Here is a 17636-nt window from a genome sequence, read left to right on the forward strand (position 1 = left end):
TATTTTTTTCCATAGCTTCCAAAGGTGGAGACTCACATAGGTATGTAGGAGAGAGTACTTGCTTTGCTTGGAGCAAACTCCAACTGATCGCCACAAAGTGAGGGCAGGAGTACTTTCTCTTCTCCATCAGAGCCCAAGGGGGCAGAGTGGCGTGCACTAACCACTCTATGATGCTGACCACAGCTGCCTTCAAACACTCAACTGCACATCCATCAGTCCTGGGGCTTTTCCACTTTTCATCTCCCTTACTGCTGCCTGCACCTCTATCATTATACATGCTTCATTTAACTCTCTTAGTACATTAACTCTAATATCTCTCCAAAATATCCAAATCTCAGACTCTCTCTCCTACTCCAGTTTCATAAAGTACCCTTCATCCTACAATCCTCTGCTTTCACCTGTTACTCACTACCATATGGTGCTTTTCTTATTTTCTTCACTTCTATCCAAAACATTTTCTTATTCTCTTGAACATTGTTAACTTTTTCCCTCATCTTTCATTACCCATCCTTTTAGCATCACACACAACTCTGCTTTTATTCAGCTTCCCTTGCACCTCTCATATGACTTTCAATCCTTCCATTCAGTCCTTACTTTTATTCTCCATTTTTTTTTTTTTTTTTTTTATGTAGGAGGGACACTGGCCAAGGACAACAAAAATAAAAAAAAAAATAAAAAAATCCCCATTGAAATGCCAGTCCCATAAAAGGGTCAAAGTAGTAGTCAAAAATTGATGGATAAGTGTCTTGAAACCTCCCTCTTGAAGAAATTCAAGTCATAGGAAGGTGGAAATACAGAAGCAGGCAGGGAGTTCCAGAGTTTACCAGAGAAAGGGATGAATGATTGAGAATACTGGTTAACTCTTGCGTTAGAGAGGTGGACAGAATAGGGGTGAGAGAAAGAAGAAAGTCTTGTGCAGCGAGGCCGCGGAAGGAGGGGAGGCATGCAGTTAGCAAGATCAGAAGAGCAGTTAGCATGAAAATGGCGGTAGAAGACAGCTAGATATGCAACATTGCGGCGGTGAGAGAGAGGCTGAAGACAGTAAGTTAAGAGGATTTTACGCATTATCAACATCGTTATAGAGTTTTATTGACAAATTACTAATGCTTCATTGCCTGTTGAATATTTTAAGATAGGAAAGCAGCAAGTAAACAAGAGTAGTGAATGATAACAGAGCATCAAAATTTTCTCCCTTTGCATATGTCAAGTCCTACCACCACATGTTTAAGATATTCCACAGACAATGGAGGATTAGTAATTTGCCCATAAAATTCCATAACAATGTTGATAATACATAAAATACATGCGGCTGTGTGAGCCACATCCAGGTCTGAGTTGCCCCTAACCTAAACTATCCTCCTCTGACCAGGTAACACTGCAAGGAAAATACACAACTAGCAACTCAGACCTGCCGGATGCGGCCCAGCCGGCCGGCGATTCCATGATTCTACTAGTGCCAAGGAACTGATTAACAATACTGTCCTAGGATCTGACTGATAAAATTTGCCCCACGTGAATCTGCAGCAGTCATACCTTCAAAAACAGAACAGAAAACGTGAGAGACAGGCCAAGAAAAAAAAAAACTTCTGAAAGAGGACAGGAGAAGGGGCGTTATGGGTGAAATATAAAGAGTGGGTATGAAGGGAAGATTGGAGGGTTATAGTGAGAAAGGAAATATAATAGGAGACAATAAAAAAGTTGACGGGCAAACCGTCTTACTTTTTGTAAGAGCGTTATGATGGCATATGCTCTCTTATTTAAAGCTCCCAGGTTTAAATGCTTTCTGATTTTTTATTTTTTTTATTTTTTTTTTACCTCGAGCGCATTGCTCAAATTTACAGGCCAGTTTGAGTGTTCTTTGTTTTATTCAAAAGATGAAATCCTAAACATATATATATATATATATATATATATATATATATATATATATATATATATATATATATATATATATATATATATATATATATATATAATATTTTTTTTATTTATTATTTTTTTAAGAGCAATAAAGGAACATGTTCTTGAAAATTGTGTATTTATTTTTTTCACATTTTTTTTATCATCACTCTTTAATATCTATGTAAAATATTCATAGTACACTTAAAATGAGATGCACCTTGAAAACAAATTTTATACAAGTTGTTACCAAAGCTTTATAGTCTTTCATATAATACTAGTTTCATATAACTAGTTTGGTTCAAAAGATATGCCCTTTTAAATTATTGGCTTTTTTAACTAATTAAATTAACTACACTATGATAAACATGGTAAAGAAGTAATTTCTCGGGGGATTATATTCTATTGGGAAGGGTAATTATAAACAAGATTAATAGTGCAAATAAAAAAAAAATGTCACTCCTATGAAGCGGCCTACCTTTCCTTTAAACCTACATGGCTATTTAAATCGCTTAATATCATAAGTCTACTTCCTTTATTGTTTTCGATTATTTCCTATATTTTTTCATTCTCTCATTCTGTCATTTACTGAGAAGTACACAATTATATACAAAGTTTACGTCACTTTTGTACAAACAAGTAGTCTTATATTCTTACCGTCTATTTTATTATTATTATTATTATTATTATTATTATTATTATTATTATTATTATTATTATTATTATTATTATTATTATATTGCATTACCACCTTGATATACCATCATTATAACTCCACCTTTTTTACTCCAAGTTCTTTCAAACTTTCTATTGATTCCATCCCCCCCCCCTTTTTTTTTTTTTTTTTTTTTTTTTTTTTTTTTTTTTTTTTTTTTTTACAAGTTATTTCCTTCAAGTTCAAGCATTTTTGTTTCAGTTAATCCTTGGACATAAATTAGTTTCAAACGCAAGAATGCTTCCTCCTCTTCACGAAAGTCTTCTCTCCGGCCTCAACTGATTATCTTCTACTCCTCTTCTTGTGGTTCGTTGGTTTGTTTTACGTTTGATTGTGTTCGAGTTTGTTATTGAAAAAAAAAATACAAATAAAATGTTTATGATATGTTTTCATGATCTGAAAAGTGTTTATAATCAAAGGATAAATTAATGCGAATACAAAAATTTATTTGTTTGTTATTCTATATGTTGGGTTATTTATTTATTTATTTATTTACTTTGCCCTAAAAATTTATTATGATTAATAGTTTAGACGATAATTTCATATTATCGTTATTATTATTATTATTATTATTATTATTATTATTATTATTATTATTATTATTATTATTATTATTATTATAACGTGCGTCCAATAAATATGTATAAATAATGTATATAGACTTGGTTTCCTATTAATATTACCAATATATCTTTTTGTAGTAGTAGTAGTAGTAGTAGTAGTAGTAGTAGTAGTAGTACCAGCAGTATGCATTCCCTGGCCCTTCATATCCCTCGCTGCCCTTCCTGTCTGTCTAGAGGACCCTCCGTAACACCCCGAGCGTCCCTTGCCCTTGACACCATGCCCTTGCCTCTCTTCCCTGAGGCACCAACCTCCGTCTCCACGCACTTATAATGAATGAAGTCTCCCTTCTGAATCCTCTCTGGTGCGGTCAGTTCCTGCCTTTCCACGAGATTTCCTAGTAATGCAATGATGACTAATTCGTTGCTTTGTTAACCGGTTTTTTTTTTTTTTTCTTTTTTATCTCTCTCCTGCCGAACTTCATTTCCGTAAACAGGTATTTACTGTGTGGTCTTTAGAATAAGTACAATGAATGACTTTTTTTCTTTTCTTTTTTTTTTTTTTTCCACCGGGTGGCATGGTTTGACCTTTGCGGGAGGTCACCTTGACGTAATGTCGAGGCTTGGAGTTCAGTCAGTTAAGCACAATGGTTCCCAACTTATGGGTAATTACCCACAAATAGGTAATCTGGATAATTTGAGTGGGTAATGGAAGGCCGAGAATAAAGGCAATCATATTGTTATGAATGTGTGTGTACGTGTGTATGTATATGTGTGCGAAAATGTAATTGTGCAGTATGGGTATGAGAGAGAAAACACGAGAACGGACGCGTCTTTTTTACGGGTCAAGCGGCAGGCGGTGGCTGTGGCGGTGTCACCAAAACATGCACAGAGGAGAGGCATGTCGCCTGGTAGTGAGCGGTTCCCTGTTGTAGCCTGCTCTTTGTCAACTCTGTGAGTTGTTGTGCCTTTCCTGTGCCTTTTGTGCCACTGTAGTTGCATATATACAGTGCCATGCATAGATAGTGTCATGTATAGACGATACCGTGTCGTGAAGAAATTGCCCGAAGCTGTGACTAATGGAAGATTCAGTGCCTGTCTGTGGGGTGATTGCCCGGGTGACTGAAGTATTGCGTCCTTGTACTGTGCTGTATTATTAAGTGCTCATCAAAGTGCAAGGTTTCCCAAATACAGTCTTTGGTTTAGCCTTTGTCTGCATGTCTTGCCCTGGCGCTTGACTATGTCACGGTATCCACAACCCCGCTTGGCACAGCGGCATCGGACCCACAAACGCAGGTGCTTCTGGCTGCCGGGCGTCATGAGGGCGCGGCAAAGCAATATATTCAGGATTAACTCAACTATAAATTTTAGAAAATCGAAACTTTGGGATTTATGTTAAAATATCTTAAAATTTTACCATTGCATTTTAACATCAGTCTCTGTAGAAGGCTCATTAAAAGTGCATCTTCTTTTTAATGTGCAGGTGATAAGAATTTTAGGATAATGTGGAAAAGATTGTTACCTTGTTTAATTGCAATGACATTGTTATGAACGCGCATGTGTAGCAGCCCTACAGGAGAGCACATGAGCATGCTGTGTGTATGAGGTAGTCTCATACGAGTACATGTGTGAGTAAATATGTGGGTGATCTCGCTAGCGGCGTTGTGTTGCTCATTGTTCTGAGGCTGGCGCCGTTATCTACAGTGTTAGTGGAAGGAGACCTGACATAAGCCTGTCGGTTGACCTCTGAGGCCTTGGGATCGTGTGTGTGTGTGTGTGTGAGGTTTAGGTAACCATGGAATAATTGTTATACGGTACCGTTTAATTGTAGTTTTGTGAGTGTGAGTGCATGCATAGTATAAGTAGCAATTGTCTTTACCAGTATTTATAATCTGCATGACTCGTACTTAAATCTTGAAAGCTAGAATAGGCAAAATTAAGTGTCGCTTGGCAAAATTGATGACATGGGAAGCAGGATTTGAGGCACCCTGTGGCACTGAGGGTCAGAAGCAAGTATCGAGACCGCGACGTGACAAGACGTGTGAGGAAGGAGACAAGAGAAAGCGAGTTGAGTTTTTGCGAGTAGAGTTTGCGTGTGTCTGACTAAGAATCAGCTACATTGGTATTAGTAGCTACCAACACTACGTTTAAAAAATCAGGCCTTTGACGGTGCGAGTGCCCGCTGCCCCAGTACTTGCTTGTGTGTCGTGATTGTATTGCACGGTGATTTTGTTTACTGTTGTGTAATATATGGACATAAGGAGAAATGTGTTTTCCTCTCCCTGCTCTGTGTGACTTCTCACAGAGAGTAAACATTTCTAGGAAGTAAACATTTCAAGGAAGTAAACATTTCACGCAGGGGCAGAGCAAACTTGGTATTGTTCAATGCCTCAAAAACTCAATTCCTCCATGTATCATCTCGACACAACCTTCCAGACAACTATCCCCTCTTTTTCAATGACACTCAACTGTCCCCCTCTTCTACACTGAACTTTTTTTTTTTTTTATGTAGGAAGGATACTGGCCAAGGGCAACAAAAATCTAATAAAAAAAATGCCCACTGAAATGCCAGTCCCATAAAAGGGTCAAAGCAGTGGTCAAAAATTGGTGGATAAGTGTCTTGAAACCTCCCTTTTGAAGGAATTCAAGTCGTAGGAAGGTGGAAATACAGAAGCAGGCAGGGAGTTCCAGAGTTTACCAGAGAAAGGGATGAATGACTGAGAATACTGGTTAACTCTTGCGTTAGAGAGGTGGACAGAATAGGGGTGAGAGAAAGAAGAAAGTCTTGTGCAGCGAGGCCACGGAAGGAGGGGAGGCATGCAGTTAGCAAGATCAGAAGAGCAGTTAGCATGAAAATAGCGGTAGAAGACAGCTAGATATGCAACATTGCGGCGGTGAGAGAGAGGGTGAAGACAGTCAGTTAGAGGAGAGGAGTTGATGAGACGAAAAGCTTTTGATTCCACCCTGTCTAGAAGAGCAGTATGAGTGGAACCCCCCCAGACATGTGAAGCATACTCCATACATGGACGGATAAGGCCCTTGTACAGAGTTAGCAGCTGGGGGTGTGAGAAAAACTGGCGGAGACGTCTCAGAACACCTAACTTCATAGAAGCTGTTTTAGCTAGAGATGAGATGTGAAGTTTCCAGTTCAGATTACAAGTAAAGGACAGACCAAGGATGTTCAGTGTAGAAGAGGGGGACAGCTGAGTCTCATTGAAGAAGAGGGGATAGTTGTCTGGAAGGTTGTGTCGAGTTGATAGATGGAGGAATTGAGTTTTTGAGGCATTGAACAATACCAAGTTTGCCCTGCCGCAATCAGAAATTTTAGAAAGATCAGAAGTCAGGCGTTCTGTGGCTTCCCTGCGTGATATGTTTACCTCCTGAAGGGTTGGACGTCTATGAAAAGACGTGGAAAAGTGCAGGGTGGTATCATCAGCGTAGGAGTGGATAGGACAAGAAGTTTGGTTTAGAAGATCATTAATCAATAATAAGAAGAGAGTGGGTGACAGGACAGAACCCTGAGGAACACCACCGTTAATAGATTTAGAAGAACAGTGACCGTCTACCATAGCAGCAATAGAACGGTCAGAAAGGAAACTTGAGATGAAGTTACAGAGAGAAGGATAGAAACCGTAGGAGGATAGTTTGGAAGTCAAAGCTTTGTGCCAGACTGTATCAAAGGCTTTTGATATGTCCAAGGCAACAGCAAAAGTTTCACCAAAATCTCTAAAAGAGGATGACCAAGACTCAGTAAGGAAAGCCAGAAGATCACCAGTAGAGCGGCCTTGACGGAACCCATACTGGCGATCAGATAGAAGGTTGTGAAGTGATAGATGTTTAAGAATCTTCCTGTTGAGGATAGATTCAAAAACTTTAGATAAGCAGGAAATTAAAGCAATAGGACGGTAGTTTGAGGGATTAGAGCGGTCATCCTTTTTAGGAACAGGTTGAATGTAGGCAAACTTCCAGCAAGAAGGAAAGGTAGATGTTGACAGACAGAGCTGAAAGAGTTTGACTAGGCAAGGTGCAAGCACGGAGGCACAGTTTCGGAGAACAATAGGAGGGACCCCATCAGGTCCATAAGCCTTCCGAGGGTTTAGGCCAGCGAGGGCATGGAAAACATCATTGCGAAGAATTTTAATAGGTGGCATGAAGTAGTCAGAGGGTGGAGGAGAGGGAGGAACAAGCCCAGAATCGTCCAAGGTACAGTTTTTAGCAAAGGTTTGAGCAAAGAGTTCAGCTTTAGAAATAGATGTGATAGCAGTGGTGCCATCTGGTTGAAGTAGAGGAGGGAAAGAAGAAGAAGCAAAGTTATTGGAGATATTTTTGGCTAGATGCCAGAAATCACGAGGGGAGTTAGATCTTGAAAGCTTTTGACATTTTCTGTTAATGAAGGAGTTTTTGGCTAGTTGGAGAACAGACTTGGCATGGTTCCGGGCAGAAATATAAAGTGCATGAGATTCTGGTGATGGAAGGCTTAAGTACCTTTTGTGGGCCACCTCTCTATCATGTATAGCACGAGAACAAGCTGTGTTAAACCAAGGTTTAGAAGGTTTAGGACGAGAAAAAGAGTGAGGAATGTACGCCTCCATGCCAGACACTATCACCTCTGTTATGCGCTCAGCACACAAAGACGGGTCTCTGACACGGAAGCAGTAGTCATTCCAAGGAAAATCAGCAAAATACCTCCTCAGGTCCCCCCAACTAGCAGAGGCAAAACGCCAGAGGCACCTTCGCTTAGGGGGATCCTGAGGAGGGATTGGAGTGATAGGACAAGATAAAGATATGAGATTGTGATCGGAGGAGCCCAACGGAGAAGAAAGGGTGACAGCATAAGCATAAGGATTAGAGGTCAGGAAAAGGTCAAGAATGTTGGGCGTATCTCCAAGACGGTCAGGAATACGAGTAGGGTGTTGCACCAATTGCTCTAGGTCATGGAGGATAGCAAAGTTGTAGGCTAGTTCACCAGGATGGTCAGTGAAGGGAGAGGAAAGCCAAAGCTGGTGGTGAACATTGAAGTCTCCAAGAATGGAGATCTCTGCATTCCTTCGGTCTGACTTCCTCAGTCTGTCCTTTACTTACAATCTAAACTGGAAATTTCACATCTCATCTCTAGCTAAAACAGCTTCTATGAAGTTAGTCGTTCTGAGACGTCTCCGCCAGTTTTTCTCATCCTCCCACCCCCCCCAGCTGGTAACTCTGTACAAGGGCCTTATCCGTCTATGTATGGAGTATGCTTTACATGTCGGGGGGGGTTCCACTCATACTGCTCTTCAAGACAGGGTGGAATTAAAAGCTTTTCATCTCATCAACTCCTCTCCTCTAACTGATTGCCTTCAGCCTCTCTCTCATCGCCGCATTGTTGCATCTCTAGCTGTCTTCTACTGCTATTTTCATGCTAACTGCTCTTCTGATCTTGTTAACTGCATGCCTCCCCTCCTCCCGCGGCCTCGCTGCACAAGACTTTCTTCTTTCTCTCACCCCTATTCTGTTCACCTCTCTAACGCAAGAGTTAACCAGTATTCTCAGTCATTCATCCCTTTCTCTGGTAAACTCAGGAACTCCCTGCCTGCTTCTGTATTTCCACCTTCTTATGACTTGAATTCCTTCAAGAGGGAGGTTTCAAGACACTTATCCTTCAATTTTTGACTACCGCTTTGGACCCTTTTATGGGACTGGCATTTCAGTGGGCATTTTTTTTATTTTTTTTATTGGATTTTTGTTGTCCTTGGTCAGTGTTCCTTCTACATAAAAAAAAAAAAAAAAAGGCGGGGTCACACTTGGCAATTCGCTGCTGAATTGCCAGCCGCCGCAAGCCGCGTTGGCTTGCCTGCTGGACTTTTGGTGCCTGGAGGCTAGAATTGCCAGCCGCGCCAACAAGACCGACAGGTTTGTCTTGTCCAGCCACGCTCTGCTTTCTTTACTTTGTGACCTCACGAAAACTTGTGGAAGATGTAGTGTCCGGAGGCAGAAAAGTTAATGCTGGAGCTTAGTGAGGGACCAATGTCATCTCTGGGACCCAAGACACGCCATATATATATATATATATATATATATATATATATATATATATATATATATATATATATATATATATATATATATATATATATATATATATATATATATATAGCCATGTTCTTAAAAAGTACCGATCTCTCTCCTTTATCTGTTACTAGATAACGCAGCATGTCAGGCGTTCACCAGGTGTCACTGCATTCCTCATGTGGGTATCTTCTTTCTTGATCAGAAAGCTGAAGAAGACCGTGGTACTGCTCCCTGTTGAGTCGTATCTACTAACGGTCTCATAGTGTCTGGGTCTTGCACGCTTAGCTCAGGCAAAAGTATGTGGCAGACACTCCTTTCTCCTCTTCTACTCAGCCAGGGACGTGTCTACAGGCATTTTCTTTTTTCGTTTTATCTTCCGGTACACCAAAAGAAATGCAGCTATCACTTTGGCATCGTCGCTGGAGGAAGACATCTTGCCGAGTTACTGTTTGTTTATATTAATTTCCTCCCAACCAACTGCCCCTTCCCAGCCAGCCGCCTGTGTACATCCAGCTGGGAGGATTTATTGCCTGGTATTGCCGGTTGATGGCGGGTGGCAATTCAGCAGCGGATTGCTAAGTGTGAACCTGCCTTAGAACCGATTCACACTATACGGTTCAGATACGTTTCGTTTCCGTACGGTTTTCGTACGTAAATTATTGTTATATTGAAATCATATGAAAATGTTCACACCATACGTTCCGTTTCCGTCCATCTTTCGTACAGCTATCGTTGGTACGTATGGGATACGTTTGGAAGAAATCTCTGACGGACGAAACGTATACGTAACGGAAACGTTCCGCATCCCAGCTCTAAATCTGAACAGCGTTACGTATCATCACTCATCTCATCAGTCACGTTGCAGTTGCAGAGTGGAGAGGGCGCGGCTTACCTTCAGACTGGAAAGTTTTGACTGCACAAGTAGTCATGAGCGACGAAAAGTTGATAGAACTGGTCAGAGGCTACGAGGAGCTCTATGACATGAACAACAAAAAATACACAGGCAACTACGTGGAAGAAAAGATATGGAAGTCCATTGGAGAGGAATTTAAAAAATCAGGTAAGATAGTAAACTTGATTCCACAACTTCATAGCCTAATTGTATCTTATTACTAGTCATTCTGTATCCTCATCTATTTCTTATTTATATTTTATTCATTTTTACTTTCTGTAATTTCTACCTTCATTTGTCAATCATCCTAACTTCATTCCATAGCTTCATAGCTTAACTGTATCATTCCTTATAATTTCTTATCATCATTGGAGAGGAATTAAAAAAATCTGATAAGATAGTAAATTTCATTCCACAACTTCATAGTCTAATTGTTTCTTATTACTAGTCATTCTGTATATATATATATATATATATATATATATATATATATATATATATATATATATATATATATATATATATATATATATATATATATATATATATATAATTTTTTTTTAATGTGCTGATTTAAATAATAAAGTAATTAACAAACAATAAATTGAGTATGCCACTAACCTCAAGCAAACAGCAAACCTCTCCCTCGGTGAAATAGCCTCTCGAAGGCAGATGTTAATCTTGATCAAATCTTCAACTTTTTTAAGCAAATAGTTGAAATGGAATTCAGTAATTTTAAAATACTGATAAAACTTGGTTTCATCGTCATCTAGTTCTTTTGTAGAGAGTCCAGAATTCACCCTCTAACTTTCTTTTCTTTTGGCACTTGTGCACCTATAATCTCTTCTTCTTAGCTTTAACTCTATATTCCTCATCTTCATCGAAAAGAAGAACAATTGCAGTGAGCTCCTTCACACTTTTTTTTTTTTTTTTTTTTTTTTTTTTTTTTTTTTTTTTTTTTGCCATGCCAAAGCAACAGCCGCACGCTGACTGACCGCATCCAAGACGTATGGTGTGAACACAGCAACATTTTGACGGAACGCAAACGAAACGTAACCGCATGGAGACGAAACATATAGTGTGAATCAGCCTGGTGAGTCAGAACCGCAGCCGTTCCCAGCCGCCCAATCAAGTCCTCCCCGACACACATGCCCCGAAACCCCGCAAGTGTGAGGCGCCCCTTGCCTGCCGGTGTGGGTACGTTTCAATATTGTTAAGATTAGCTTTTATGTAATTTTATGCAATTTATGGTGTTTTATCATAGATATATACTAGTCTACTTAGGCTTGATGATGTGGGTAACAAACCCGAAAAAGTCAGTAAACAGGTAATGTAATGAAAAAGATTGTGAACCACTGGTTTACCAGATGTCTTGACTGATTTAATCCACTGTGGTGCAGTGCAAACGATAACAAAAACTGTGGTTTTTGTTATCGTTTAATTGTCTATCCTGCAAGATGTAAGTTCTTCAAATGGCTTCGAACTTGTTTTTCTATGAGCACTTTTTTTTTTTTTTAATTTTAGACCAGGATTTGGAAATGGCATTGTGTGCAAAATCAAATAATATAGGTGGGACTTTTGGAGTACATACAATCATGGGTCAGTAGTCGAGGGACACACCACTCAGTTCCACTGATTTTTTTGTTTACTCTCAAAGTTAACTCTCTGACCTGTTGTCAGGTTTTGTAAAGATTAGAGAACTTGAGATTGGGCAAGTGGCCGCGCCTTCACCCTGGGCTTCGTGGACATTTAACTTTTTTTCTATCTTTGTTCCAAGTTGCAATTTTCGAACATATCTTCAGTTATCACTTCTAGATCCTGGTTCCAACTAACGTTTCGATTTTCATTCAAACACACACACACACACACACACACACATACACACACACACACAGAGAGAGAGAGAGAGAGAGAGAGAGAGAGCTTGGGATCCGAGAAATATCGCCGAATCGGGAGACTACAAGAGGGACGTCATCTCACTGAAATCATTTTTCAAATTTAATCAAGATATATTAATTTGAAAATGCATAAATATATTTTTTCATTTAATGTAATGAAAATTTGTTTATCTTCAAGATACACAAAGTAATTCAGTTCTACCAAACATTTCGTTTTCTCTGCTCTACCATATATATATATATATATATATATATATATATATATATATATATATATATATATATATATATATATATATATATATATATATATATATATATATATATATATATATATATATATATATATATATATATATATATATATATATATATATATATATATATATATATCTGGGGAGGGGACAACAAATGTCTTCAGATCGGACTGCTCTTCTGATAACGACCCTAAGCGTCTTGCCACCCCCCCTCAACATTTTCTTCATTAATTTCTGCAACATTCGCGGTCTAAGATCTAATTTTTCAATCTGTAGAACACCACGTTTTCTCTTCTAAACCTCATCTTCTTTTCCTCACTGAAACTCAGGTGTCTGAGGCAACTGACAGTAGCCCCTTTTCTGTTCCCTCCTACTTTCTCTATCTTCATTTTCAGTTCAAAGCTGGATATTGCGTTTATGTGCGCAACGACTTAACCTGCTCTCGTGCCCACGCTCTTGAATCTTCCGAGTTTTTCACCATCTGGCTACAACTACAGAATCACTCTGAAACTAAATTTATCTGTGCTGTATACCACTCACCTAACTCCTCTGACTATAAGAAATTCTTTGACTACTTAACTTTCAAAGTGGAGCACATTCTGACTAGCTTCCCATTTGCTGAGATCTCCATTCTTAGAGACTTCAATGTTCACTACCAGCTTTGGCTTTCCTCTATTTTCACTGATCATCCTGGTGAACTAGCCTTCAATTTTGCTATCCTCCACGACCTAGAGCAAGTGGTGCAACACCCTACTCGTAATCCTGACCGTCTTGGAGATACACCCAACATTCTTGACCTTTTTCCTGACCTCTAATCATGTTATACATGACAGAGAGGTGGCCCACAAAAGGTACTTAAGCCTTCCATCACCAGAATCTCATGCACTTCATATTTCTGCCCGGAACCATGCCAAGTCTGTTCTCCAACTAGCAAAAAACTCCTTCGTTAATAGAAAGTGTCACAATCTTTCAAGATTTAACACCCCTCCTCACTTCTGGCATCTAGACAAAATATCTCCAATAACTTAGCTTCTTTTTCTTTCCCTCCTTTTTTTCAACCAGATGGCACCACTGCTATAACAACTATCTATAAAGCTGAACTCTGCTCGCTAAAACCTGTGCTGAAAACTCTACCTTGGACGATTCAGGGCTTGTTCCTCCCTCTCCTCCACCCTCTGACTACTTCATGCTACCTATTAAAATTCTTCGTAATGATGTTTTCCATGCCTTCGCTGGCCTAAACCCTTGCAAGGCTTATGGACCTGATGGGGTCTTTCCTATTGTTCTCCAAAACTGTGCCTCCGTGCTTGCACCTTGTCTTGTCAAACTCTTTCAACTCTGTCTGTCAACATCTACCTATCCTTCTTGCTGGAAGTTTGCCTACATTCAGCCTGTTCCTAAAAAGGGTGACCGTTCTAATCCCTCAACCACCTTCCTATTGCTTTAATTTCCTGCCTATCTAAAGTTTTTGAATCTATCCTCAACAGGAAAATTCTTAAACGTCTCTCACTTCACAACCTTCTATCTGATCGCCAGTATGGGTTCCGTCAAGGCCGCTATACTGGTGATCTTCTGGCTTTCCTTACTGAGTCTTGGTCATCCTCTTTTAGAGATTTTGCTGAAACTTCTGCTGTTGCCTTGGATATATCAAAAGCTTTTGACAGAGTCTGCCATAAGGCTTTGATTTCCAAACTACCCTCCTACGGCTTCTATCCTTCTCTCTGTAACTTCATTTTAAGTTTCCTTTCAGGCCGTTTTGTTGCTGCTGTGGTAGACGGTCACTGTTCTTCTCCTAAATTTATTAACAGTGGTGTTCCTCAGGATTCTGTTATGTCACCCACTCTCTTTTTATTATTCATCAATGACCTTCTAAACCAAACTTTTTGTCCTATCCACTCCTACGCTGATGATACCACCCTGCACTTTTCTACGTCTTTTCATAGACGTCCAACACTTCAGGAAATAAGCATTTCACTTTTTTTTTTTTTTTTTTATGTAGGAAGGATACTGGCCAAGGGCAACAAAAATCTAATAAAAAAAAATGCCCACTGAAATGCCAGTCCCTTAAAAGGGTCAAAGCAGTGGTCAAAAATTGGTGGATAAGTGTCTTGAAACCTCCCTCTTGAAGGAATTCAAGTCATAGGAAGGTGGAAATACAGAAGCAGGCAAGGAGTTCCAGAGTTTACCAAAGAAAGGGATGAATGATTGAGAATACTGGTTAACTCTTGCGTTAGAGAGGTGGACAGAATAGGAGTGAGAGAAAGAAGAAAGTCTTGTGCAGCGAGGCCGCGGAAGGAGGGGAGGCATGCAGTTAGCAAGATCAGAAGAGCAGTTAGCATGAAAATAGCGGTAGAAGACAGCTAGAGATGCAACATTGCGGCGGTGAGAGAGAGGCTGAAGACAGTCAGTTAGAGGAAAGGAGTTGATGAGACGAAAAGCTTTTGATTCCACCCTGTCTAGAACAGCAGTATGAGTGGAACCCCCCTAGACATGTGAAGCATACTCCATACATGGACGGATAAGGCCCTTGTACAGAGTTAGCAGCTGGGGGGGTGAGAAAAACTGGCGGAGACGTCTCAGAACACCTAACTTCATAGAAGCTGTTTTAGCTAGAGATGAGATGTGAAGTTTCCAGTTCAGATTATAAGTAAAGGACAGACCGAGGATGTTCAGTGTAGAAGAGGGGGACAGTTGAGTGTCATTGAAGAAGAGGGGATAGTTGTCTGGAAGATTGTGTCGAGTTGATAGATGGAGGAATTGAGTTTTTGAGGCATTGAACAATACCAAGTTTGCTCTGCCCCAATCAGAAATTTTAGAAAGATCAGAAGTCAGGCGTTCTGTGGCTTCCCTGCGTGATATGTTTACCTCCTGAAGGGTTGGACGTCTATGAAAAGACGTGGAAAAGTGCAGGGTGGTATCATCAGCATAAGAGTGGATAGGACAAGAAGTTTGGTTTAGAAGATCATTAATCAATAATAAGAACAGAGTGGGTGACAGGACAGAACCCTGAGGAACACCACTGTTAATAGATTTAGGAGAAGAACAGTGACCGTCTACCACAGCAGCAATAGAACGGTCAGAAAGGAAACTTGAGATGAAGTTACAGAGAGAAGGATAGAAACCGTAGGAGGGTAGTTTGGAAATCAAAGCTTTGTGCCAGACTCTATCAAAGGCTTTTGATATGTCCAAGGCAACAGCAAAAGTTTCACCAAAGTCTCTAAAAGAGGATGACCAAGACTCAGTAAGGAAAGCCAGAAGATCACCAGTAGAGCGGCCTTGACGGAACCCATACTGGCGATCAGATAGAAGGTTGTGAAGTGATAGATGTTTAAGAATCTTCCTGTTGAGGATAGATTCAAAAACCTTAGATAAGCAGGAAATTAAAGCAATAGGACGGTAGTTTGAGGGATTAGAGCGGTCACCCTTTTTAGGAACAGGTTGAATGTAGGCAAACTTCCAGCAAGAAGGAAAGGTAGATGTTGACAGACAGAGCTGAAAGAGTTTGACTAGGCAAGGTGCAAGCACGGAGGCACAGTTTCGGAGAACAATAGGAGGGACCCCATCAGGTCCATAAGCCTTCCGAGGGTTTAGGCCAGCGAGGGCATGGAAAACATCATTACGAAGAATTTTAATACGAGGCATGAAGTAGTCAGAGGGTGGAGGAGAGGGAGGAACAAGCCCAGAATCGTCCAAGGTACAGTTTTTAGCAAAGGTTTGAGCAAAGAGTTCAGCTTTAGAAATAGATGTGATAGCAGTGGTGCCATCTGGTTGAAGTAGAGGAGGGAAAGAAGAAGAAGCAAAGTTATTGGAGATATTTTTGGCTAGATGCCAGAAATCACGAGGGGAGTTAGATCTTGAAAGGTTTTGACATTTTCTGTTAATGAAGGAGTTTTTGGCTAGTTGGAGAACAGACTTGGCATGGTTCCGGGCAGAAATATAAAGTGCATGAGATTCTGGTGAAGGAAGGCTTAAGTACCTTTTGTGGGCCACCTCTCTATCATGTATAGCACGAGAACAAGCTGTGTTAAACCAAGGTTTAGAAGGTTTAGGACGAGAAAAAGAGTGAGGAATGTACGCCTCCATGCCAGACACTATCACCTCTGTTATGCGCTCAGCACACAAAGACGGGTCTCTGACACGGAAGCAGTAGTCATTCCAAGGAAAATCAGCAAAATACCGCCTCAGGTCCCCCCAACCAGCAGAGGCAAAACGCCAGAGGCACCTTCGCTTAGGGGGATCCTGAGGAGGGATTGGAGTGATAGGACAAGATAAAGATATGAGATTGTGATCGGAGGAGCCCAACGGAGAAGAAAGGGTGACAGCATAAGCAGAAGGATTAGAGGTCAGGAAAAGGTCAAGAATGTTGGGCGTATCTCCAAGACGGTCAGGAATACGAGTAGGGTATTGCACCAATTGCTCTAGGTCATGGAGGATAGCAAAGTTGTAGGCTAGTTCACCAGGATGGTCAGTGAAGGGAGAGGAAAGCCAAAGCTGGTGGTGAACATTGAAGTCTCCAAGAATGGAGATCTCTGCAAAAGGGAAGAGGGTCAGAATGTGCTCCACTTTGGAAGTTAAGTAGTCAAAGAATTTCTTATAGTCAGAGGAGTTAGGAGAGAGGTATACAGCACAGATAAATTTAGTATGAGAATGACTCTGTAGTCGTAGCCAGATGGTGGAAAACTCGGAAGATTCAAGAGCGTGGGCACGAGAGCAGGTTAAGTCATTGCGCACATAAACGCAGCATCCAGCTTTGGATCGAAAATGAGGATAGAGAAAGTAGGAGGGAATAGAAAAGGGGCTACTGTCAGTTGCCTCAGACACCTGAGTTTCAGTGAGGAAAAGAAGATGAGGTTTAGAAGAGGAGAGGTGGTGTTCTACAGATTGAAAATTAGATCTTAGACCGCGAATGTTGCAGAAGTTAATGAAGAAAAAGTTGAGGGGGGTGTCAAGACACTTAGGGTCGTCGACGGAAAGGCAGTCCGACCTGGGGACATTTATGGTCCCCTCCCCAGATGGGGACTCCGAGGCTGGTGTAGGAGTCGCCATGATTTTAAAATTTTTTGAGTGAAGGGTGTGTGTGTTATTAGGTGCTTGTAGTTTTGTGTGGAGGAAGAGAGTTGTCTTTAGAGGGCAGGCTGTGACTACCCCCTTGTGTTGTGAGACACAAAGGGAAACGTTCAGTGAGGTCACAGCTGGGTTTAATGATAAGTTCACAGCACCCCCTGAACAGTGCTTTAGACCTCACTGGGAGTAATTATCGTTTCGGCAGGTGTCTACTGCCTCCTCCTGGCAGAACTCCTGACTTGTGATCTTTCTAAAATTTCTAATTGGGGCAGAGCAAACTTGGTATTGTTCAATGCCTGAAAA

At 40.5% G+C, this 17636-nt stretch overlaps 1 protein-coding gene across 4 annotated transcripts in view; it reads left to right on the forward strand.

Moving 5' to 3' along the window:
* The first annotated feature begins 9953 nt into the window (after positions 1-9953).
* LOC135093200 (protein obstructor-E-like) overlaps positions 9954-17636 on the forward strand; it is a 15351-nt gene continuing 7668 nt past the window's right edge. Inside the window, exon 1 of one of the 4 annotated variants that reach the window (XM_063992182.1) lies at positions 9954-10282. In XM_063992182.1, coding sequence (XP_063848252.1) covers positions 10150-10282 — 133 coding nt within the window. In that variant the 5' untranslated portion in view covers positions 9954-10149. Of the gene's footprint in view, positions 10283-11087; positions 11312-17636 lie in introns of those variants that run through there. The other 3 variants (XM_063992205.1, XM_063992175.1, XM_063992199.1) reach the window with 3 other exon arrangements.

Source organism: Scylla paramamosain, chromosome 3 (assembly GCF_035594125.1).
Source record: "Scylla paramamosain isolate STU-SP2022 chromosome 3, ASM3559412v1, whole genome shotgun sequence".
Lineage (NCBI taxonomy): Eukaryota > Metazoa > Arthropoda > Malacostraca > Decapoda > Portunidae > Scylla > Scylla paramamosain.